Source organism: Narcine bancroftii, chromosome 10 (assembly GCF_036971445.1).
Source record: "Narcine bancroftii isolate sNarBan1 chromosome 10, sNarBan1.hap1, whole genome shotgun sequence".
Lineage (NCBI taxonomy): Eukaryota > Metazoa > Chordata > Chondrichthyes > Torpediniformes > Narcinidae > Narcine > Narcine bancroftii.
This window is the reverse complement of record NC_091478.1, coordinates 63,815,892-63,842,263: the sequence shown is the minus strand read 5'-3', so window position 1 is coordinate 63,842,263 and position 26,372 is coordinate 63,815,892. Positions and strand designations below refer to the sequence as shown.

Below are 26,372 nucleotides of genomic sequence, written 5' to 3'. Positions count from 1 at the left end.
TCAACGTGGCAAAGTGCCAATTTGGAAGGTTGTGTTTTTTTTCCCCGAGATATTTGCGAATATAATTGGGGGGGGGGGGGGGGGTTGAAGGAAATGTGGGGGGGGGAAGGAAATGAAGGTGAATCGATTGTTCTGTGTGCGTGTTGTTGTCACTCGCGGTATCGGTTCTCGGCTGCTTTCCCCTGACAGCCAAGGGCGCGCCGTTTGAGCAGCTGGTAGTGGGAGCATCGCCTCGCAATGCCGCGGTGCGAATCGTACACGGTAGTGCCTCCGGGAGGGTTGGAGGAAAACTTTCTCAGCCTGGACGATATCCTAATGACCCAAGAGAAGGTCCCTTGCCGGACTGAGATCGTGCTACCTCGTCTGGGCTTCCTGGATAAGGGTGATGAGGCCGATCTCATCCCCGAGGTAAGAGTAGGGAGCCTGCCGCTGAAAGGTCTGTGTTCGCAGGCCGGTCAGGGAAGGCCTGGTTCTTGCGTGAAAGAATGGGAATTAATAGCTTTTTTACTTTTGCTCAGGTTAGACTTCATATTTGGATTATCCTTGCATCTATTCGCCAGGGGGCACCTGTTGATTTATTTTACCCATTGACACTTTCGTAAATATATCCATAAAAATGTATTAATGTAAAAACACGAAAATCTGCAGACACGGTGGTTGAAGTAAAAAACACAAAGTTGGAGGAACTCAGCAGGTCAAGCAGTGTAAAAAATACATAACCGACGTTTCCGGCTTCAACAAGGTATGGAAAAATGTCGGCAGGCGTTCAAACAAAATAGTGGGGTGGTCGCAAAGGCAGGAGGTGATAGGTGGAGAAGGAAGGGGACAGCAGCGATCAAGGGGAGGAGGGATGGCTGGGGAAGGGAAGGAGGAGAACTGGAAATGGGAAAAGGAAGAGGAGAGCAGGTTAGCAGAAAAGCAAATGTTGGTGCCATCTGGCTGGAGAGCCCAGATGGAAAATCAGATGTTGTTTGTCCAATTTGTGGGTGGTCTTGGTGGGACAGTACATAAAGCCATGGACGGACATTGGAGAATGGGAGTGTGACGCAGAATTGAAGTGGTTGACTACTGGGATTGCTCAGTCACTGGTGCGGACAGAGTGAAAGTGCTCAGCGAAGCGATCTCCTAATCTGTACCCAGTCTCCGATATAGAGAAAGGCTGCATGTTAATGCAGGAAAACTGAAATAAAACAGGAAAATGCAGTAGGTCAGAACTAACAATTCAGATCAAAGACTCTTGATCAGAACAGTGATATCCATCACTAAATTGAAACCGGTTACTGAACAACAATCAAAACTATATGGTTTGGTAAAGAGCAGGAGATACAAGAGGGTGAAAATACCACCGCACCTACACTCAAGATTAGGCCTTTCATTTCGGGACACCTGAAATGTCCATTTTTTTTCCCAGAGATCATGACTTCACCTCCCATGAGGTAAATAGAGCCATCTCCCACATTTCCTCTGTTTCCTGGAGCTCTGGTCTCCTCACGTTCTCCCTCCTCCAAACAAAACAGGCTTGGGGGTTTCCATTGTCTTCACCTTTCACCTCGCCAGCCACTGCATTCAGCCCACTATCCTTCGTCATTTCCACCAATTGCAAATAGACCCTATCACCAGACACCTTTCCTTCTGTCCACCCTTTCTGCTTTCTGCAGAGATTCTTCCTCCAGGACACCTCCCTTCACTCATCCCTGTACCTGCCTCTGTATGACCCCTGCTACTTTCCATTACAACAGCAGGAGGTGCATAACTTTCTCTAACACTCCTCCCTAAACAGTTGTGGATTTTTGTGCCATCTTCTTCCTCGGTCTCGAGCCTAAACAGTGCTACAGGTGAGGCAAAGATTCATGTGCACATCCTCCAACCTCATTACTGCATTCATTGCTCCCTCAGTGAACTCATTGACATCAGTGAGACCAAACGCAGACTTGGGGACATTTTTACAGAGCATCTGCTCTCTGTCTGCAATAGCCACCCCAAGCTCCTAGTTGCATGTAGTTTCAAATCAAATCCCACACCAACATGTCCATCCTTGGCCTTCTTCATTGTCCAGCATAATTAGAGGAACACCATCTTGTATTCCTCCTGGCCAACTTACAATCCAATAGGATTAACATTGAATTTTGAAATTTCATCTTACAAGTCCCCTCTTCTACTGAGCTACTTCCATTCTTCCCCATTCTCCACCCCACTTGTCCCCTTTCCTACTGACCCATTCTCAGCTCTCTCCTCTCATTCCATCCTCTTCTACCCATGTTTCCCCTACAGGATGCTTACCCCTTCTTCCTTTTTGGATTCATCTGGTCCCATCTGTCCCTCACCTCTTTCCTAGCCACTCATTATACCATCATTGTCACCTTTTTTTCAGATTCCTGCACAAGAAACCTTTTTCTCCACTCTCTGTCCCATCGTATATGATTCATCTTACTGCACCTGACCCTTTTTTCTTTTGCCTTTCTCTCTTTGTACATTATACCAACCTATCAACTTCCACTGCCTGTCATCTTTTAACCCACCCTAGTTAACCAATCCCCACTGGTTCCTGTATAGCAAAACTCCATCATCACTCTATCCATATGACACTGGCCATTATCCCCTCTGCATTCTCAGTCCAAAATGGTCCCTTGCTGATGCTGCTTGACCTGCTGAGTCCCCCCCCCCCCCCCCCAACAGATTGTGGCTTCAGATTCCAGCATCTGTCGTCTCCTTTGTTTTTAGGGCAAAAGTGACATCTGCCATGACTCCACCAAATTTATCAACTAATCACTAGTGCTCTGTAAGCCAACCATTTTCAACCTTTTAATGACTGTGGCCTCCTTAGAGTCATAACCCTAATGCTCAAACTTTATGGGTCCCCTTGTGAAACCATCTAGTTGGTTTCTTCTGTACTTCCATCCTCCCAGCTACCAAAAAAAACCAAAAACTTTATGATTTCAGTCCATGGTCCCCATTATGAATGGCTGCGAAGCTACACCTCTATCAACAGCAACAACAAGAATCAAGATTCCTTTATTGCCAATACATAATTTTTTTTTGCTTGCCCTATAAAAACACGCAAGAGGTTCCCCGGGTCCTGCATCCTTATCAGGATGAGATAGAGACACAAAAGAGAGAGCTTCATAGACATTAAATGTCCCACCTCTATAAACATGCTGCCTCTTGTGCTCCTGTAAGCTCTGCAGTCTCACGGCCTCCGATCTGTTCCAATGGTGAACCCAAGTTCAAGGCATCCAAGTCACTCTCCTCAGCCCTAACTCTGAGCCCCCAATTAAATTAAAAAGTGTCAGCACCCGAGGCCTTTCAGGAGCCGAGCTCATCATCAACACCCTCTCAAATCCTGGTCATGATACTTAGTTCTCAGAAGCCTGTTACTTGTAGCCTTACGAGAATTCTTCAGGCACCCATCCCAAGCTACTGTGTTGCTGTGGTCCTCTACCTTGTATGATCCTCTCACAGATTTCTCCTTGGTGCCCTGAGCCAGTCTGCTGCATCACAAGAGCCCACAATTCTTGAGAACTGGACTGCTACATATGGGCGATGCCATCTTGAGCACAGCCATCTGTGTACTTTATTATAGGAGAAAAAATGCCATCAGTCTTTTTTAAATCTGTACGAAGCTATCAGGCAGCATTACTGGGCAGAAGCACACAGCAGGGGAGCATTGGAAGATATTGGAAGCAGCACCAGTAGCAGTGATGCTGTTAATAGCATTGCCGTATGGATCACAATTTTTTATTATCATCTGGAAACATACTACCTCCTAAACTTTTAAACATAGAACAGCACAGGAACAGACCCGTCAGCCCCGCTGACCATGATGCCAAATTAAACTAATCCCATTGTGTGGTCTGCATCACCCTATTTCCAGTCTGTTCAAGTCTCTGTCTAAATTCTTCTTAAATGTCCCTATTTGCTTCTACCACTATCAGTGCATTCCAGGTGCCTACAAATTATTTTTTTTAAACTTACCTTGCACCTCTCCTGTAAACCTTGCCCCTCTCATCTTAAACCAATTCCCTCTAGTATTTGTCTTTTTCATCCTCTGAAAAAGACTGACTATCTACTCTTTGCCTTTCATACTTTGTCTACTTCTATCAGGCCACATGCTCAGCCTCTGAAAACTCCAGTTGCAGCAAAAATAATTCCAGTTTATCCAATCTCCTTATAGCTATGCAATAAGATTCAGGCAACATCCTGGTGAACCTCTTTTATAATCTCTCAAATTTCCACATCCTTGTGTGACAACCAGAATTCCACACAATACTCTAAATGTAGCCCAAATAAAGTTAATTCAGCTGAAAAGTGACATCCTTGCTGTCAGAAACCTATGGACTGCACCCCAAGATAGGTTTTGAGTTATTTATCTCATCATACCTGATTCCTGATGTCTCTTTCCACAAACATTGTAGGCCAAATCTTAACACTTATACAGCCTTTTAAGGTGGGAAAATGACAGCACAATTACAAAGTATAGAATTACAATGGAAGAAAAGATCAATTAGTACAAAGCAAGGGCAGTATGAGAGTGTTGTTGGGGTTTGGGAGCTTGATGGCTACAAGGAAGAAACTATCTTTAACTGTTGGCTCTCAGTTTCACAATTTCAAGCCTTCTCAATGAGAGGAGGGAGAAGAGAGGGTGTCTGGAGTGAGGGGACTTGAATGTTGGCTACTTTTTAAAAGCCACAGGAAATGTAGATGGAGTCCATGGAAGGGAGGGAAATTAGTGTGATGTTCTGAGCTGCGTTTAACACCTTTTGCAGTAAGATAATGTATTATTCAATTTTTAAGCTGATTTTTTTTGGTAATCTATCGGCCTTTTCATGTCAGGCCTCCGCTTGGAGGCCGGCTACAAGAATGGATCTAAAACTTAAAACTTACCTTTCAGACAGCAACCCTAAAAGGCTGCTTCTGCATCCCAATCATATCAAGGGGCATCTCGTAGCGCACTCTGGAGCCGATGGAGGCAGGGTGACTGGTGCTGTGGCACCACCCGTCATAAATATGTGGCAGAGCAATGGCCGTCTTCTCTACCCATAATCCCCCACACAGCTGGAATTGTTCTGGGAATCACAGAGTGGTTCCAGCTGCATGGGTATTATGGGTAGGGAAGACAGTCATTTTGAACTGTTTTGCGTTTTGAGCAGCAGAGAAAGGCCCCAAAGACCAAAGCGTACTGGTGAGGCTGTCACAGCCCACATCGGTCACTCCCTGACAGCTCCCACTGCCTTGACAGTCCCCACTGACAGCTCCCACTGCCCCAAAGGCCCCCGCTTATGGCCCACGCTGACGGCTCCCGCTGCCCCACTGGCCCCCGCTGTTGGCTCCCACTGTTCCGCCAGCCCCTACTGCCCTGACAGCTCCCACCCACCATCCTTGCCTTAAGGGGGTCATAAAGGGAGAGAGGTGAGTGGGGAGACGGGCTGTGGGCTGACAGCATCATTAACCCACTGGACATTCAGGTCAGGCGGCAGAGTGCAGCGCTCTACCAATCATCCTTCCCGAGAAGGGTTGGAATCAACACCTCAGAGTTGGCCACAGCGCATTCAGAAAGTACGCCTTTAGGCGTAAGGGCGAAGAACTTCCGCCTTTACAGACGGGTGTTTTCCCTGCTTAAAAGACTCTACCTTGCTGGATGCCTCTATAATAAACAGTTGGAATTAAATACATTACATTTTCTGCCTTGATACAAATATAACTTGAATCCATGGAAAATATTGATTAACACTCACCTCTTGCATTGAAAAATTGATGTTTTGTGCAGGCTGTCAATGGCATTATATTTTGGTTTAAATATTAAATGATGTCCTGACAATGGATTTAAACATTTATTGAATAGGAGCATGTGAGATTTGTCAATAATTCCAATGCCATTAACGAGGGTTATCAAATAATCATGTTCTTCCTTCTTGGGGGAACAAATTGGTACCATGTTCACCCAAGTTAAAACATTAACAATCTTTTTAGTTTTTCTTGGTAGTAAAGTGCTTTAGAATACCCACAACATATTAAAATTATTTCATGCATCCATCCTTTCTTCTTGTTCTAGTGAATGATGGGTGCCCTAAATTTTTATTTTGCTGAGCATTACCAGCTGCACGTGGTTTTAGATTGACTTGAAATGATCTTATTATAAGGTAAATTTCTTTTTGTTTTAATAGGGTACAAAGATGGAATTGCCCCTTTGGATGGCCAAAGGCTTGTGCGACCCAAGACGTCGCATTGTGACTGCCAGTACTCCAAAGGTATATAAAGGTGGTTGGCGAACTATTTTCAGTGCTGCTGCAAAGGTCGTGGACTTGCACAAAATGGGACCATATTATTATGGGTTTGGAACACAGCTACTACATTTCAGCAATCCAGAGAATACAGAGATTGCTCAGACTATCCTACAGGTGCGTATTCCATTTCGATGCCTTTCAGGGTGTTATTTATTTGAAACAATAGTAAAATTCCTTGATCGTAAATAAAACTGGAAAATTCAGCATCTTTAATGAGAAGCAGGGTTAAATATTCAGTATGCTTGTTTTCAACACTGACACGTTTGAGGTGCAACATAGATTAAGCAAGAATTGGGGGAAGGAAAAGGAAGTGGAATGTCTGACTATTAGGAGGATGGTAGTGATTAAATTTAAAAAAAGGGTTGTTGGTGCAAAGGAAATTGAGTACTGATGGAAAAGAATAGAAAGAAAAGATGGAGCTGGAAGAGCTCGAAATGAAAACAACTCAATCATCAACATCTGCCATTCAAAATAAAAAGACTGGTGGTTATGATGAAATATTACTGGGCTCATTACCACCCCTTTTGTCATTCCCTTTTGACCTATCCTCTTGATATTTCTACTCTTTCCCATCTCCAACTCCATGTCTGTGTCTCTGCTAAATTAGAAACCATAGAAATCAGGTCATTCTAGTCTGTGCCAAAACATCATTCCGCTAGTCCTTCTGACTTACACCCATTTCATAACCCTCCAGACCACTCCCATCCATGAATATATCCAATTATTTTTAAAGCTTAAAAGTGAGCCCACATTTACCATGTCAGACGGCAGCTTGTTCCAAACTCCCACCACTCTCTAAGAAGTTCCCTCTAATGTTCCCCCTAAATCTTTCACCCAAAAGCTATGTCCCCTCATATTTATCTCTCCCAATCTTGCATTTACTCTCTCTATTCCCATCATAATTTTGTAAACCTATATCAAATCTCCCATCATTCTGCTGTGCTCTAGGAAATAAAGTCCCAACCTGTTTAATCTTTCCCTGCAACTCAACTCCTGAAGACCCGGCAACATTCTGTTTCATTCTTACTGATATCCTTCCGGTAGATTGGCGACCAGAACTGCACACAATACTTCGAATTTGGCCTCACTAATGTCTTGTACAACCTCACCATAACATCCCAACTCCTCTATTCAATACATTGATTTATGAAGGCCAAGATGCCAAAAGCTTCCTTTACAACGCTGTCTACATGTGACGCTTCTTTCAGGGAATTGCGTATCTGTATTCCCAGATCCCTTTGTTCCACTGCTCTCCTCAGTGCCCTACCATTTACTGTGTATGTCCTACCTTAGTTTGTCCTTCCAAAATGCAACATCTCACACTTGTCTGCATTAAATTCCATCTGCCATATTCTGGCCCATTTTTCTAGTTGATCCCGATCCCTCTGCAGCCTTCCTCACTGTCCACAGTGCCTCTAAACTTAGTGTCATCAACAAACTTGCTGATCTAATTTCCAACATTATCATCCAGGTCATTGATATAGACAACAAACAACAATGGTCCCAACTCTGATCCCTGAGGCACACCACTAATCACAGGTCTTCAGTCTGAGAAGCAATCAACCATTACGACTCTCTGTCTTCTCCCATTCAGCCAATTTCAAATCTATTTAAACCTCTCCATGGATACCTAGTGTTTGAACCTTCTGAACTAACCTCCCTTGTGGGACTTTGTCAAAGGCCTTACTAAAGTCCATGTAGTCAACATCCATAACCTTTCCTTCATCTACTTTCTTGGTAATCTCAAAAAACTCTATAAGGTTTATTAAATGTGGCCTACCTACAAAGCCACACTATCCTTAATCAGCCCTTGGGTGTCCAAATACTTGCCTATCCTATCTCTTAGAACATCCTCCAATAATTTATCCACTGATGTCAGGCTCACCAACCTGTAATTTTCTGGTTTACTTATATTTTCTGGAGCATTTTTTAAACAACGGAACAGCATGAGCTACCCTAGTCGTGCCCTAGTTTTTGTCCTTTAAACCTGTGGGAGGTTAGGATGTATCTTGAACAACAATCTTTCAGCTTATTAACGAGAACAATGTCAATAGACACTGTGTTCAAATCTTCCTTGATATTTGACCTTCCTCACTGCATCTTGTTTAATTATGCACTCTATCAAAATCACAACTATTAACAAAGCTGTGAAGAAGGCTAATAGCATGTTGGCTTTCATAAAGAGGGGATTGGAGTATAGGAACAGAGACGCCCTTCTGCAGTTGTACAGGGCCCTGGTGAGACCCCACCTGGAGTATTGCGTCCAGTTCTGGTCTCCAATTTTGAGGAAGGACATTCTAGCTATAGAGGGTGTGCAGCGCAGATTTACAAGGTTAGTTCCAGGGATGGCGGCGTTGACATATGCTGAAAGGCTAGAAAAACTGGATTTGTATCCGATGGAGTTTAGAAGGATGAGGGGGGACATGATTGAGGTATACAAAATTATCAGGGTGAAGTCGGATTACTTGTTCCCAATGATGGGGGAGACGAGGACTAGAGGGCATAGTTTAAGAATACAGGGTAGGCCCTTTAGGACGGAGATGAGAAAACATTTTTTTACCCAGAGAAGTGTGAATCTGTGGAATGCTCTGCCACAGAGGGTGGTAGAGGCAGATTCGCTGATTATGTTCAAAAGAGAGTTAGATAAGACTCTAATGGGCAAAGGAGTTAAGGGTTATGGGGATAAGGCTGGAAAGGGGTACTGATGGTAGTGATCAGCCATGATCTGTAAAATGGCGGTGCTGGCTCGACGGGCCAAAGGGCCTACTCCAGCTCCTATTGTCTATTGTCTATTAAAAGACAAATAGGAATAATAAAATGATAGTGCACCATTATAGGGGTGTCCACATATGCTTGGATCTTTGCCTGTAGTGGCCTGATATTATTTGTCAAGAATCATGTTTGTGAAAGCACAATGCACACACCATTCTGCTCAATTCTCTCTTCTTCCCTCTTTGATAATGAAGCAATTAGCATTAGCTTTTCTTTCTTCTCACACAAAAACTGTTTTTATCTTGTACCAATTTTTCTTTGATGTTATATATAAATGTCATCATTTTGTTGCTTGAGTAAAGTATACGTGTTGAAAGGACTATAGTCTCCAGTTCTAGAATAGTAGTGTACATAGAACTAATTTATATATGTGAGTAGTTACTTTATCTTGTGATCACTATTTTCAATTGTTTTTGTAACTTGGAGTAAGTATGAATAACATTGAGTAGGAAAGATGCAACTGACTATGTGACAAATGTCACAAACAAACAGGCAAAAATTTCTAATTAGGGCTTTTAAAAATGACAAAAAATTTAACTTGTGATCTAAGTTTATAATAGAGCATCATTATAGTAGATTCATTTGTTTTAAAATATATACTGGGTGCAGGATCATGTTGTAATGAAAATCGATGTATTCATTTAATATTCAGTTTCCTGATGTGATTGATGTGTGAATGATCTCAGTACTTCCATTCTGGATGGAGTTTCTGATATTAATATAAGCAGCTTTTCTGTAATTCTTTATGACTATTCTTGGCAGACATTTGTCAATCGGTTTCGTCGGATCATGGATTCCTCACAAAATTCATACAATGAGGACACTTCAGAACTGGTTGCTCATCTGGATGAATTGGAACGGGAACTCTTCCGAGCTGGTCAAAAAGGATTGAATGACTTCCAAAAGTGGGAAAAGGGGCAAGCTATCCAGATCACCACCTCCAACTTAGTTCAGAGCTACGGTAAACGGAAATTTGCAGATATGGAAGCCTAAAATCTCAATTCAACTGGTCATAGACATGATAAAGGAAATGGTATAAGAATACTTCCAATATATGTGGATTTCCTTAAGCTGAAAATACTTCTGAATAAAGTATGACTGAAATTTTCACAGAGACTAAAATGAAATGAGACTGAATGTTGTTGATGAGATGATTTCTACTGGTACCTATTCATAAAGCACCTTCCACACACAAGCAACCTGTGAAGCCAACTAGCAATGCAATAACTAATTATTTTTGACTCTGGAGTTTTGAATGCTTTTGTCATGCCTGTCTTCATTTTAATGGATACTATGCTATTATCTCCTTGCTGCCATCCAAGATTAAAGCCCCAAACTATCAGTAATAAAGTAGAATTGAGACCTCCAGCTGATTGAGCTGTCCAGGGAAGGGTATAAGGTGAAAACAAAATTCCTAATACTTTCAGTGCTTGATTTTCTTTCTACAGTTTATTATTTGAAGCCAAAGAAACAAGGGTTCTGTGCCGAGAGGTACTTATTACACAAGAGCAATGCATGTTTTTTTTTTTGTTTTGATCTTTAGTGAAGGCTTTGCTAATGTTTTTAATCATTGTTTCACTGTTTTCTGAAACAACAACCTTTTACAGGGACATTTTTTTTCCACCAATGGGCAAAATAGTAGTGCCTTGACTTCTAAATACTGTAAAAAAAAAATGTTCAAATTACAAACTATTTGAATTGGACCAATGCTCACCTCTTGTGCCTTGCATTGTTCTTGTTTGTAAATTTTTCATTTAATGAATAGATGGGTGATTGGAATGGTTCCACTGTTACTCTGTTTCCTTCTGCCTTTATTTGGTTGTTGATGTAGTTCAGTTACCGCTTGCTACTTAACTATTGATGTGCTATACCATAACTTGCCTTTAAATTCCAAACAACTTACTGGATGGATACTTGTCAAATAGATGCATATTCCTTTAGAATTTGTAGTACCTCTCCTGCTACCAGAGAGAGCATGAGAGATGCAGCTAGTAATGTGGATAAATATTGCCAATACCTCTCAATTGTATTTAAATTCTAGATCATCATTTGTTCTTCCAGATATTTTTATTTTGATGTCTAATTATATATGTCCTTTGGGTTTGTGTTGCTCACAAATGGAAACTAGAATGAACTGTCTTAAGTCCTTTATTACTATAACTTCACGTTGAAGGGTGGGTATGAGTTCCAGTGGCATCATGGGCTTCTGATGACATTAGAAAGGGTAAATGTAGGCTTTTGCCAAAAAAAATGGTGTCAAAACTTTGATTATGCAATCTTCACCATCTAAATGCATCAAGGTTTTAATATATTTATTGGCTGTTGTGCCAGAGAACTGTAAGTATACCATCTGTTAATCTTTTAATCGAATTTTTGAAATTCTGCTTTGACTTTGTACCTTTTTAAAACTATTTCTGTGTTTTTCTTTTAACGTTGGATCTGGAAAGTTTGATATAAATTGTCACAATGATTTTAATGCAGTCATTGCTTCTTTTTCTGAATAGAACCATGCAAAAGAAAAAAAAAGAGACCAGACATTTCACAGACATGCATGCTCTTTATCAAAGGACCAAATAATTTCACTCATCTGCTTTTGCCCATCTCCTGGCTCTAAAATAGGTTTTTTTCTCTTTTCCTTTTTTGAAATATATAATTTAATATTATTCCTATTACTTTGGATGGTATATTCCCAATTATAATAATAATTGAGGTTTTCTTTAAAACATTCTATTTCTCTTAACTCGTCATTTTCTCCATATTTGCACATATCGAATTTTGGCAAGTTGAAACCATTAATCTTTGACTAAAGTACTCTGAGACAAATTGCTGGAATTAGACATTAGACATTACCAAAAGATTCAAAACTTGAATCTTCTCCTTTCATAAGCTGAAAGAGATGTGCATTTGGCCAATTTTAGGCTACATCTTAATAATTTCATGTTCTTGGAACAAAATGCCTCTAATTTTCAATCTGGCCTAAAGGCCACAGCAAAACTGGTATCTTGAACAGGGGAATATTGCAATAGTTCAGAATGATATTCATTGGAGACCAGATCAAAGCCTATGATTGAAGAAGAACAGAAAATATTAATTGTACTTATTGTACAAATTGGCATTGTTTACATAGACATGCTCAGAATCTTCTGCTTTTCCAAACACGTCTTGATTATTGTGGAAGTTCTTCTAGATTTCTGGGTATCATGACATTCTATAGAGGTTATATTTCCCAGCAAGTGGAAGTTTTAATGTGGTCTTGCAGTGATTTTCATTTAAGATTGCATAGAATTTGAGCCTGATTTTGAATATCCTCTTGTCTTGCTGTACCAATGCTGAATGTCAAGAAACCACTTTTAATTTTGTTTGTCATCCAGAACTTTTGATAAAGGTATTTTCAAACCTATAATGTTACTTGTATAATGCTAGTGCAACTGGAGCAGAAAACTGGGCCACCTCATTTGAAATGGAATTGCTCCATTTCCTAATATATTTTCGTCAATTTTGACAAACAAAAAAGTTTCCCTAAAAGTGCTACTTTATGATAATATCAGGTTAAAAAATGAGGTGATCATTTTCCTGTCTGTCTCTCATGTTTTAAAAAATAGGGCAATGGCTGGAATTCATGCAAATTAAATGATCAGTATTAACTGAAGTGGTCACATCTGTTGAACTGAGAGTTTTGTTGACGAGAAATGTGATGCTGCACGACAGTATTGGGGTTTTTTTGTATCCTATTTATACTTCTCTCAACCTTCCCTTTTAACTTCATTTTTGAGCATAGATCAGTGTGAAAAGCTGCTTGTTTAAAAAGCCATTGAGACACCAAGCCAAAGGTTACTTAATGTTAACGGAACATTATTAAAGGCAGAAGTATGGAGCCTGTTTTATAATACGTGCTGCACTTTATAAAATTAGCTGCAAGTACATAAAGTACTTGATGTTGCTATGGTACCAATCACATGCTTATAGCTTTTGGTTTGTCTATTTTCTTCCTCTGGATTATCCTTTCTCTTGTAATAGCAGTAATTAAGATACACTCTCCTTCATCTAGCAAAGGACTAATCTTCATTCCTATTTCCAAATCATTCCCAATCTTGCAATAGAAGAGTTGCTGCTCCATATTTCTTTTTGTAGCTGATCAAGTGCTCAATTTTTTTTTACTCTTTTATTTTTGATTTTCCAAAGACCCTTGCAAATCCAATAAAGAAAACATTACATTCTCTTTCTGCGTAATATGATTTACAGAGTCCTTATTTGCCCCTCCTTACACCCTCCCCTCCCTATCCCTTATATTATACAAATACCAAAATATAAACATATAAAAACCTCCTAAATACTCGCTTGGAGGACCTCGGATGTTAAATAAAAACAAGTAGGGGCAAAACCACACATCTGCGCCGCACTCCCTATTTAATACTCTTAATCCTTTACTTGCTGGATTGTTTATTTTCTCTTATTCGGGGAGGTGGGGGAGAGTGTGAATTATATCTACACCTTTGTGCCTCAGATATGGTTGCCACACTTCAACAAATGTGTCATATCTCTTCTGTAAATTGTTGGTGATTTTCTCCAGGGGAAGGCAACACTGTATTTCCATATTCCATTGTGTGATATTTAACTGCGTTGGACTTCCACATAACCGCTATATATTTCCTGGATACTGACAAGGGGACCTTCACAAACAGAATTTGGTGTTTGGACAGTCTAAACTGTACTTCCCCAATGTCCCTTAGAAGGTACAACTCTGGATCCTGTGGAAAATCCACCTTTGTCATTTTTTTCAGTGTCCCCCAGGTCTTCCCAGAATGATCTCACCCTTGTATACAGCCAGGTAGAGTGGACAAAGGTTTCTACCTCCACACCACACCTAAATCACATTTCCAAAATTTCTGGCCTTGACTTGTATAATTTTATCAGTATGAGGTATAGCTGATGCAAGAAATTATATTACACCAGTATATGTCTGGCATTAGCAATTCCCGTCAGGCTATTCAAACAAATCATCTCACCATCATTCATCAATTTTTATGTCCAAGTCTGACTCCCATCTTTCCCTTGACCCGGCTTCAGGCCTTCACTTTGAATTATGCAATACGTCCTAGAGATAAATTTACACACAATCCCCTTTTGAATTAGAGTCTCCATGCCTCTAGTCAGGTAGAGGCATTGTTGGTCCAGTTTGTCCCTTAGGAAAGTTCTTAATTGCAGAAAGCAAAAAAACGTTCTATTCCAATAACTCATATTTAGTCCTCAACTACTCAAATGAAATGAGCTGCCCTTGATAGTAATAATCCTCGATACACCTGATCCCCTTCCAGCACCAAGTGTCCAGGATCTTATTGCCCAGAGTCGTATTGTTCTGAGTCAAGGGTGTTTTTAGAGATAACCCCACCTTCAATCCAATACATCAGTTTATTCTTTGCCATGTCTGGCACACACTATGGGGTTATCTGTTTTTTTTCCGAAACAAATTTGGCATCCAATTTGTATTTAAATTCTCCTGCTATCTTTTCTCCTACCAAATGTAACCCAATTTGTGCCCAAGAAGAGGGACACCCCTCCCTCAAAAAATGAGGCAATAAATCTAACCTGGGGTGCCCAGTAGCATTTTTAAAAGTCTGACATTTTTAAGCCCCCCCCCCCATTTACATTCCCATGTCAACTTTTCCATGAAGACCCTAAACACCTAACGATTCCACAAAAAGTTTCTGACACATCCAATGAGCATTTTAAAGAAGCATTGGGGCAATGGAATGGGCAGTGTTTGCAAAAGATATTGTAGTCTTGGCATCACCTTCATTTTTACACTTAACTCTGCCCACCAACGTAATGGGCAGAGTTTTCCATCTAGCCAGACCCTCCTCGATCTTCTGGAGCAAAGGGAGATAATTTAATTTGTATATATTGAGTAGGTCTTTATCCACTCTTATCCCTAGTTATTTAATGCCTTTCTTTATTTTTAAACTTTATTTAAGATTTTATAACATGAATAACAAATAGGATTACATTTTAAAAAAATTAAGAATAAAATAATAAAATTACAATACAATATCAGTAATCTAAATAAACTATACCCTCCCCAATAATTATTACACTTTAATAACCCAACTCAAATTAGTCCAACCCCCCCTTTCCCCCCAAAATAAAGAGTGAAGAATTAATAAAGTTAATAATATATGTAAGAAAAAAAACCCACTTACAAAAAAAACAAAAACATAACCGATTAAAATACTAACAAAAAAAAGTAATTTATACTAAGATATCAGACTTAAAAAACATATTTAAATCAAACTTAAATGCATATATTTAACAAACGGAGTTAAGATGAAACATATTTAACTCAAACTTAATATAAAAAATTAGTAAAGTTAGTAACATCAAAAATTCATAAACAATAATCAATTCTTAAAAAAATTGTAGCATGAAAAAAAAGATGAAAAAAAAAACTTTCTCTATAGAGATAAACCTTCACCAAATATCAACTAACTTCACATCTATCATCATATTAGTCACATAAACCACCATCTTAAAATAAAATTCAAACCTCATTAAGCATTGTACAATTCAATTTTAGTACACTTCCACCATTTTTCCCTTTTACTCTTGAATAGTTATCCAATAAAAGCTCCAATACCACATTTAAATATCCCCAATCATTACGTTAAAATTCAGATATCCAAATAATAAAAACACATCTACAACGAAATCTATATCTTCAACAAATGGAGCATAAACCACAAACAAAATTCAAGCCTCATTAAGAATTGTACAATTCAATTTATAACTTTCACCATTATTCCCTTCGTTCTATAACTAAAATAGCAAAATAATATACACCAGAATTACCACTCCTTTCACCTTAAAGTTAAAGAAAAAATATAAAAAGTTATTTAATGCCTTTCTGTGGCCACATGAATTGGCTTTCTGTTGATGGGGTGTATAATCTTTCGACAAAGGCATGATTTCATTTTTATCCAGATTAATCTTATACCCAGAGACTGTCCTGTAATCCTCCAGTATGGTCCTCCGTCTGGCCAACGACGACCCCCACCCCACCCAGGTTCCAACAAATACACTAACACATCATCAGCAAACAGGTTGATTTTTGTGTTCCACCTGGCCCACCTTGAACTCCTTTCTGTCTGGATCTCACCGAATGGTTTCTGCCAGTGTCTCAATAGCTAGTATGAACAGAGCTGGGACAGTGGGCAGCCCTGCCTACAAGATCTACACAGCGGGAACGCTGGATACATCTTTGTATTTGAGATTATTTTAGCCTGGGGTTTATAATACAATGTCCTTACCCAATTGATAATTGTTTGACCCAGTCCAAATTTCTCCAGTGTCTTAAACAGAAAACCCACTTCAATCTATCAAAGGCCTTCTCCGCATCCAAGAATACAGCTATTCCCAAGTCCTCCCCGACTGTGCAAGGTGTATTATAATGTGTTATCTGCTGATTGCCTCTTTTGAACAATTCCAGCTTGATCTGGGTTTGTTAATTTCAGCAGATGTTTTGCCAACCTATTGACGAATGATTTTGCAATAATTTTATAATCTACATTCAATAATGATATAGGCCTATAGGAGGAGAGTTTCAATGGGTACCTGTTATGGGTACCTGTTTTTTTTTCAGGATCAGCGTAATGATTGCTGTTGAAAAAGACTGGGAGGGTATGTGTCTCCACTGCTTGATCCACCACCTTTATAAGGAGGGGCATTAAAAGGACTTTGAATTTTCTATAAATTCAACAGGAAAACCATCCTCTCCCGCTATTTACCTGCCGCAGAATTCTCAGAATATATTTGATCTCAAGAGAAGAGAGTGTGTAACTCCTCTCGATCCTCCTGATCCAAATTTGGGTAGATCCAATGAAAGCAAGAAATCATCTATTTTGGCAGGATTGTTGTTCCCCTCGTGTCTCCCCCCCCCCCCCCCGATTCTAATTTATATAGTTCTTTGTATAACTTACTAAATTTATCATTTATTTCTTTTGCCTTCCTCTGTTTGAATCGCATTAATTGTTCTTGAGGCCTCTTCTGCCCTCACCTACCAGGACAGGACTTTATGGGTCATTTCCCCTATAATACTGTTGCCTCGATCTTAAGATCAGCTTCTCTGTTTTCTATGTCTGCAATGTATTGTATTTGAGTTTTTTTTAATTCACTAAATCCGTATATTTTTCCTCAGACCCTGACCTTTTGTAATCTTTTTCCAATTGAGCTATGTCTTGTTCCAAATTATTAATTCCCCCTTTTTATTCCTTTAATGTATCCAATTATCTGGCTCCTTTTAAGCCTTCATCATGTCCCAAATTTTAAAAAAAAATTGTTGTCAGTAGAGGGACAGTTCATCTCACAGAACAATTCTGAGTTCTGACAAAGCTAAAAAATTCTGGCTTTCCAACGACAATGGATTTAGGTGCCATCTATACACTGTAGCTGGCACTGTTTAACTGGCATTATAATGGACAAATACAGGGGTGAATGGTCTGACAGCAGCTGAGCCATGTACTAGGTCTCCACTATCCTATTTTCCAATTGGGCTGATGGCAGTAAAAAAAAATCAATTCTAGTGTAGGAATCGTATTGCCCTGAATAAAAGGAATAATCCCTTTATTTCTGATTCCACCTTCTCCAAGTATCTATGAGATTCAAATCTTTCATGAAGGCCAGGGTGGACTTAGCTGTCTTGGCCTTCATCATCTTCTTGGCTGACTTATCCATGACCGGAATCAGACAGAAATTGAAATCCCCTCCAATCAGTATATTTTCACCCTCCCCCTCCCCCCCCCTCCGAATATATTTTGTATAAATTTTTCATAATTGAAATTCAGGGCATATATATTCATAGGTGTCCAGGATTCTGAGTATATTTGACAATGCATCCTCCCTGCCAGTCAGCAACCACTCCCGGACCGTTACTGGAACATTCTTTCCTTTTAAGATTGCCACTCCCTTGGCTCTGGAATTGAAGGAAGACATTGCCACCTGACCTACCCATCCCCTTTTTAATTTGGAATGTTCCTGGTTCATAAGATATGTTTCCTGTAGGAACACTACAGCTGTCTGCAGCTTCTTAAAGTGTTTAAGACTCTTTCTCTTAATTTCCCCATTTATCCCATTTACTTAAAAACATAAACTTAATTGTTTTATCCATCACCCCAATGCCTCTCCATCTTCCTCTCTCCCTCCCTTCCTGTCCTCCAATACTTACCTTCCATCCCATTTTTCTTGTGTCAACTCCTGGCGCAAATGTTCATGTGCAAATCAAAACCTAAACGAATTGACAAAACCAAAACCAATAATTCAAAAGAATACATAAACCCTACATGGTCCCTTCTTCTTCCCCTCTTTTCCCCACTCCACTCCTACCCTTCCTATCCCCTACACAAGGACCAACTCGCCCTCCAATGGAGCATGCCCGTGTCACCCATCAAACCTCTCCATCACCTCAAAGCTCCCTACATACCTTTCCTTTTTAAACTTACAACCTTTGTGATAAACAAGTGTAACCATTCCCCCCCTCCCACATTTTTTAACAGTATAATTATATATACATTATGTATAGCCAGATCCCTTCCTATTATCTTCCTTGGGAATCGTCCTGGGCTGTGACTAGGCTCTTAGCAAATTTCGCAGCCTATTTAGCTTCTGGGAAAAATGTATTTTCTTCCCCCCCCGGACCCAGACAGGAACACTTTTAAAGTCGCTGGATATAGTAATGTGAACCCAGTACCTTTATTTTTTTTTGCCACATTGAATTCCTTTTGTCGTTTTACCAATTCTACACATATCCAAGAAAAAAATAACTGTTCCTCCCCCCCTTAACTTCTAACAGGCCACCTCTTTGTTTTGCACCCATTGCCACCACACACAGGATTTGTTCTCTATCTTGCTATCCCCGGAGTCTTATGAGGATTGAACGGGGTCTCTGTCCTGGTCCTGGTTTGGAGAAGGGGGACTGATAGGCCCCTTCCACTTGAGACCAAATGATCAATATTGGCAGAGTAGGATTCTGCAACTTGTGCTGATGGAGCACCATTCCATCATCCATGAAGCAAACGAACAAGCTCTATTCAATACCGCTGGAATACTTTTGCCTGTACTTCTGTCTTAATATTTTTCTCTTCTCCTTTCTGTCCATTCTTCCCATTTTTGATTCAATATATATTCTCATTCATGGAGCTTTTTCTGCAGTGTCTTCTCTGCAACGTTTGCTTTCTGCTATTTCTATTGTCCTACTGTGTTACTTTTACCCTGCCCCCACCTTATTTTTCTTGTACCAGTTCCCCCCAGTGTCTCTATTTCACTTTCATTTGCATCTATGACATTGACATTGTGAACAATTTTCTCTGGCTTGGGATTTACATGTTCCAGAAAGTGCCTGAGGGATCCCAGTCAATGCATTTTGTTTGAATGGATGAAACAGGAACATTTACTTCAACGCAAAGTAAATTAATTTGCTTTGACATGTTCCTTTGGTTTAATGTAGAAAATTGACCTTAATCACATGATTGGTTTCCCAATTCAGGTCACTTTGTTTCAAGGACTATGTAAATACTCAACATTCTTGATTTTCTGACGAGCTTAATTTTCAATTCCTCAATGATATCCTGTCAACAACAAAATTGTTTTTCAATTTGGGGCAAAATTGAGGCTGAATTGGGTCAGATAAAACCCTTTGGCAGAGTTCTCAGAGAGAGCATTGAATATACATCAAAGACTTCATTTGCATGGGGTAAAACATCACATGATGTTTTATGGAATTTCTCATTTTTAAATTACATAACAAGCAAAATTTCTTCTAAAACCACGCAAGATGGTAAGACAGGATTGATGTTGAGGAGTGGGGGAACCCCCCCCCCCCCCACCCCCGGTCAATGCTATGGAGTTTTTGCTGTGAGTTTAACTAGTATTTTTGAGGGGTTTGAAATAATTTAGGAAAATTGGAAAATAATAGAAATGAAGAGGTGCCAAAGACAGTAAAATTAGAATCTTCTCTAATACAGTAAAATCCCTGGTATCCAGCACCTATGAGATTTGGTAAATGCTGGATTTTTTTTTAAAATTGAGACATACAGCACAATAGCAGGCCATTTCAGCCCACAAGTCCATGCCATCCAATTTATACCCCATTAACCTACATCCCCAATATGTTTTTGAACAATGAGAGGAAACTGGAGCCCCCCCCCCCCCCCCCCCCCAAAACCATGCAGTCACTGAGAGAATGTACAAACTCCTTACAGACAGCGCAGAATTCAAATTCCGATCCCGGGGCTATAAAGGTGTTGCACTAACCACTACACCCACCGTGCCGTCCTAATGTGAATTTTCTAGCTACTTGAGATTGTGTGTTGCATGGATTGGCAAATTAATGAAATGGCAAGGCACACCAATTTTAAACTTTAGTATTTTTCCCTATTTAGTATCAGCAAATTTTTTGCATGTTGCTTGAGGCTGCTGGTGGCTTGAATTCAGGATAATAGGGTGTTACTGTCTTCTTCTTTGGCTTGGCTTCGCGGATGAAGATTTATGGAGGGGTATGTCCACATCTGCTGCAGGCTCGTTGGTGACTGACAAGTCCGATGCGGGACAGGCAGGCACAGTTGCAGCGGTTGCAAGGGAAAATTGGTTGGTTGGGGTTGGGTGTTGGGTTTTTCCTCCTTTGTCTTTTGTCAATGAGGTGGGCTCTGCGGTCTTCTTCAAAGGAGGTTGCTGCCCGCCGAACTGTGAGGCGCCAAGATGCACGGTTGGAGGCAAGATCAGCCCACTGGCGGTGGTCAATGGGGCAGGCACCAAGAGATTTCTTTTAGCAGTCCTTGTACCTCTTCTTTGGTGCACCTCTGTCTCGGTGGCCAGTGGAGAGCTTGCCATAGAACACGATCTTGGGAAGGCGATGGTCCTCCATTCTGGAGACATGACCCACCCAGCGCAGTTGGGTCTTCAGCAGCATGGATTCGATGCTTACGGACTCTGCCAGCTCGAGTACTTCGATGTTGGTGATGAAGTCATTCCAATGAATGTTGTGGATGGAGCGGAGACAGCACTGATGGAAGCATTCTAGGAGCCGTAGGTGATGCCGGTAGAGGACCCATGATTCAGAGCCGAACAGGAGCGTGGGTATGACAACGGCTCTGTACACGCTGATCTTTGTGTGTTTCTTCAGGTGGTTGTTTTTCCAGACTTCCAAAGGCGCTATTTGCCTTGGCGAGTCTGTTGTCTGTCTCTGTCGATCTTTGCATCAGATGAAATGGTGCAGCCGAGGTAGGTAAACTGGTTGACCGTTTTGAGTTCTGTGTGCCCGATGGAGATGTGGGGGGGCTGGTGGTCATGGTGGGGAGCTGGCTGATGGAGGACCTCAGTTTTCTTCAGGCTGAGTTCTAGGCCAAACATTTTGGCAGTTTCTGCAAAACAGGACGTCATGTGCTGGAGAGCTGGCTCTGAATGGGCAACTAAAGCGGCATCGTCTGCAAAGAGTAGTTCACGGACAAGTTGCTCTTGTGTCTTGGTGTGAGCTTGCAGGCGCCTCAGATTGAAGAGACTGCCATCCATACAGTACCGGATGTAAACAGCGTCTTCATTGTTGAGGTGGCTTGTTTCAGCATCATGCTGAAGAAGATAGTAAAGAGGGTTGGTGCGAGATCGTTGGCTTGCTTCACGCCGTTGTCAATGGAGAAGGGTTCGGAGAGCTCATTGCTGTATCTGACCCGACCTTGTTGGTTTTCGTGCAGTTGGATAACCATGTTGAGGAACTTGGGGTGTTACTGTAGTGGGAAACAAATTGATGAATAATGATAAAGAAAGCATTGTTAATATGTAAATAAAACTTACCAATTTAGGCCTTGACTTCAATCTGTTACCTCTAATGAGGTTGCTTTAATGATTTACTGTTGCTTATTAACAGTTGTTGGGCATGGCAGAGAAGGAAAATGGAGATGGGTCTGTTAGTGTTTATTATCCCAGTGGTAATAACATTATAGATTAGAGACAACTAATTCAATGGATCAGACCAGATTAGTAAGGGATTACTTAAGGTGGTATGTGAATAGAGAGAAAAGTTTTGAAAACCACTCTTTTAATCATACCTAATTGACTCATTATGTTCACGGTTTCAGAACTCCAAACGAAATGGGCCAATGAGAATTTTTCTCAAGCAAAATATTTCTGTAACAATAGGGTCTAGAGCAGTGGTTCTCAATTTTTCCCCCCCACTCATTACTTGGAGAAGTGTTTGCCTCAAGCTTCAGGTAGAAATGATCAGTGATTTTTGGAGTGGAAAATTGTCGTCATTAATGGACATGGATTGTATTTTATAGAATCTAACTTTCTGACCTTCCATATTCCTAAATGGCATTACCATTGAGTTGGAGGATTCTTCCTTGCTCAATGAGGAGTGCCAAAGAAAATATCAGAGACAACACCAAATGTAGTTTAAAAATAAGATGTAAATCTGTTAAAACTACAATATAATTCAACATACCTGCAATGGATGGAACAAAGTAATTCAGAACCAAGTAATTCATAACAAGAATTGGATAAAAGTTCTGCAGGCCTACTATATTAAATTGTGAATAGTGATGGGAAAATCAAGAGCTGCTCGTGAAAGAGTCTCCATTAATTTCCCATCAAGGCTGATTATGAAATCTAACATGAGTGCCAAAGACAAGTCTGAACAGTTACATCCATCTTTGCACAGAAAGGGTGAATAGACTATCCATCTTGGTTATTTGCTCTGGTCCCTGTCAATTAAGAGGCGAGACTTCACCCGATAAGATAATTGAGAAATATCTATATGTACTTGATATAGCAAATGTAATAACCTCAAACATTGTGCATATAGAGCTTTGGACATAACAGTGCCTCCATCCAAACTGCTTCACAACAACAACAATGGCATTTGTCCAATGAAGTGGAAAATTTCTAGCCTATGTTTAGTCCAAAAAAAGCAAGACAAATCCAACCAGCCAATTTTCACCTCACCCCATCAGTCCATTTTTGGTAATCAGCAAAAGTGATGGAAGGTCACTTTGACTGTGCCATTAAGTTGCCTGATATCCTACACAGTTTGATTTCACCCATGATCAGAATGCCCATGGGTAATCATGATTGCAGTGTAGATGTATGTGTCAGAATGAAATCAATATTTCTTTTGAACTGGATATAGTTTTGACTAAGCTTGTGACATCATGAGCTTTGCTTATTTTACAGATATTCTCATTCTCGGGAGGTAACTATTGTGATAATTTGGCCAGCAGGACTTTTATGCCATCCTGTGATGATCAGTTGTCTGTCTCTTTCTCTCACCTTATGTCTCAATCACCCTCTCCCTCCCTGTCTCTCTCTGCCATCTCTCCATCTCCCTCTTTTTCCCTGTCTCTGTCCCCCCACTTTCTCTTCCCCTCTGCTCCCCCCTCTCTCCCTCTGTTCCCCCTCTCTCCCTCTGTTCCCCCTCTCTCCCTGTTCCCCCTCTCTCCCTCTGTTCCCCCTCTCTCCCTCTGTTCCCTCTCTCTCCCTCTGTCCCCCCCCTCTCTCTGTCCCCTTCTCTCTCTCTCTCTCTCTCTCTCTCTCTCTCTCTCTCTTCCCCCCCCTCTCTCCCTGGCCCCGCTCTCTGTCTGTCCCTCTCTCCCTCCCTCTCTCTCTCCCTCTCTGTTCTCCCTCTCTCTCTCCCTCTCTGTCCCCCCTCTCTCTCTCTGTCCCCCCTCTCTCTCTCTGTCCCCCCTCTCTCAGTCCTCCCTCCCTCTCTCTTTCTGTCCTCCCTCCCTCTCTCTCTGTCCTCTCTCTCTGTCCTCCCTCTCTCTCTGTCCCCCTCTCTCTCTGTCCCCCTTCTCTCTCTTTCCCCTTCTCTCTCTCTCTCTGTTCCCCCCTCTCTCTTCTGCCCCCCCCCACCCCGCACACTGCATGCCATAATACAACAAAGATTCCCCATGGTTGTTGTCCATCTCCCGTGTGGTGAACTGCTGTATTCCTGATTACCTGGCTCTGCCTCATCCTCTGACTGTACCTATGGCCCCTCCCTCCTTTGACCTTGTATAAAGCTTCTAAAACCTTGACACTTCCCCAGAAAGCCCAGGTCATGGCTCAGGATTGTGGTCCTTGTCCATTGACAAGTCTCAGCCTCTCGAGTTATTTACTGTGCAGCATCCCCTTACAGTAAAAGAATAAGAAGCAAAAGAGAATTTGTTCAAAGTCACTGTGCAACTGCTCAGACTCCTGTTTGCTTCATGAGGAACCCAACTTCCGGATCTGGCACCAATATTTCCTTCCCTTTAGCTAGTCTCCAGAAGCCCATGAAGGTCCCCAACCGGAAATTGCCCATAGCCTTTGGGTCCCTCAGCCGATGAACTCATCACTGATTTGCTGCCATGGTCACCTTCCCTGCAGGGTCACCTACTCTGGTTTTCCTTCTCAGTGAGGAGAGGATTGTTCTTCCCATTTTAGGTGTCCTGAGATGGTCCACTGCTACCCGGAGTCTACAATCCCATGTGACCATTGTTGAGCACAGACAGTGCCACCTTGGCCATGGACCTCACAATTGAAGTGTTTTACTTACAAAGCAGCATGGTTAGCCTAGTAGTTAGAGCAACACTGTTACAGCAATTGGGACTAGGGTTTGAATCCGGTGCAGTCTGTAAGGAGTTTATATGTTCTCCCCATGTCTGTGTGGGTTTTTCCCACAGGCTTTGGGAGAATGTAGGTCAATTGGGCTATATTGACTTGTGGGTCAAAAGGGCCTGTTACCAGGCTGTATTGTCTAATTTAAAAAAAACATTTAAACACCATTTGCTCCTTTATCTGACCATTTAAAGCCTGTATAAAGCCGCCAGCATTAGGACCAGGCAGTTGAACCCTTTAGGGCATCGCTGTGTCTCCATTCTCCCAGGACTGAGTGCTGTCATTACCGCAATGCTACCTTTTTTTTTGTGGCAACTTGGATACAATCTGTTGTGTGGTAGAATGGTGATCAACATGTTTGGTGATTACAGAAATGTTCATCAAAGCTTTCAATCCTTTGAAAAGAACAGTGGTGATTTAAGACGACATATAATCCAATACTGAATGAATGCATGGTTGAGGATCTCAGGCTGATATAGACATTAACATGAGGGTACAGTAGTAAGGAAAGTAGAGTTCAGTAAGGAGAGTGTGAAGTAATGACCTTTGGAAAGAAGTAGAGGACTGTTATGAGCGGGGGCAACTAATATCATTTGAGAAACTCCTAAATAAATATGACTTGTCAAATAAGACGTTCCTCTGCTACCTTCAGATAAGATCTTTCTTGAGGGACAAATTAGGTCCACCTGTGACCTTACTAATGTGCAGTGATTTGAAAGGGGAACACAGGGAAGTTCAGCTCAGCAATGTATTTCTTACTCCAAGCGGAAGGCCCAAAAAAGGGGCCTTAGGAACAACGATTGATGAGCGGTGCTGGTCAGGCTTGTGTCAGAGCAGCATTCCCGCGATTATTAATTCATGGTGTAGGCTGGTGCAGTATAACTTTCTCCACCAGTGCATTTGACACTGCAAAAATGGAATAAGGCCAAACCAGAAATTTCAGACCAAAGCTTCAGATGTGGCATTGTGACAGGAACCTTTGTGCATGCAACCTGGATATGTACCAAGATGAGACCCTTCTGAGTGGAACTTGGCCAAGCCCTGGAAAAAAAAATCATAGGTGAAGAATTCCCACAGGATCCAGAACTGTTCCTATTGGGAAATATGATGGACATAAGGCTTAAGACAAAGCTGTCCAAATTCCAAATCCAATTTGTAATGATCTCATTGGCAGCAGCCAGGAAGTGCATAGTGGTTACCGGGAAACCTGACTCTCACTTGGGCATTGTGTTCTGAAATACAGGAATACAATGCTGTGTTCCCCTGGAGAAAATTATCTATAACTTAAGGAGAAAATGTTTTTTTTTTAAAAATTGGCAACCATATTTAAATTTCATCAGACCACAGTCATAGTGTGGATCTGCATATCTCACCGCCCTGCCTTCCCCGTCTTCCCTTCTACTGAGGGAGCGGCATGGACTCCATTCCATTTCAATCAAGTATAGTCAAAAAAAATGTAACAGCCTAGGGTGCAGGCTGTCGAGCCGTGACAAATCCTTGATGTGTTCCCTACCTTTGTTGTGGGTGTCTTGAATGTTGTGTGTAATTGTGGGCTGTTGAGTGTTGGGAGAGGGAAGAGGGGAAGGGAAGCAGAGGGAAAAATGGCTTGGACTCGACAGCGAATTTTGTATATAATGGATATATACATTATTTGATTACTGGAAATTGTTTGAGTTTGAAAATCTATAAATAAAATATTTAAAAAAG

General features: G+C 41.1%; 1 protein-coding gene across 1 annotated transcript; it reads left to right on the top strand.

Moving 5' to 3' along the window:
• Positions 1–115: 115 nt before the first annotated feature.
• gins3 (GINS complex subunit 3) lies at positions 116–12,697 on the top strand. Its single transcript, XM_069901084.1, has 3 exons — positions 116–408; positions 6,162–6,395; positions 9,816–12,697. Exons 1-3 carry the CDS (start codon positions 238–240, stop codon positions 10,044–10,046), a joined length of 636 nt encoding a protein of 211 aa, XP_069757185.1. The 5' UTR covers positions 116–237; the 3' UTR covers positions 10,047–12,697.
• The last annotated feature ends 13,675 nt before the right edge of the window (positions 12,698–26,372 follow it).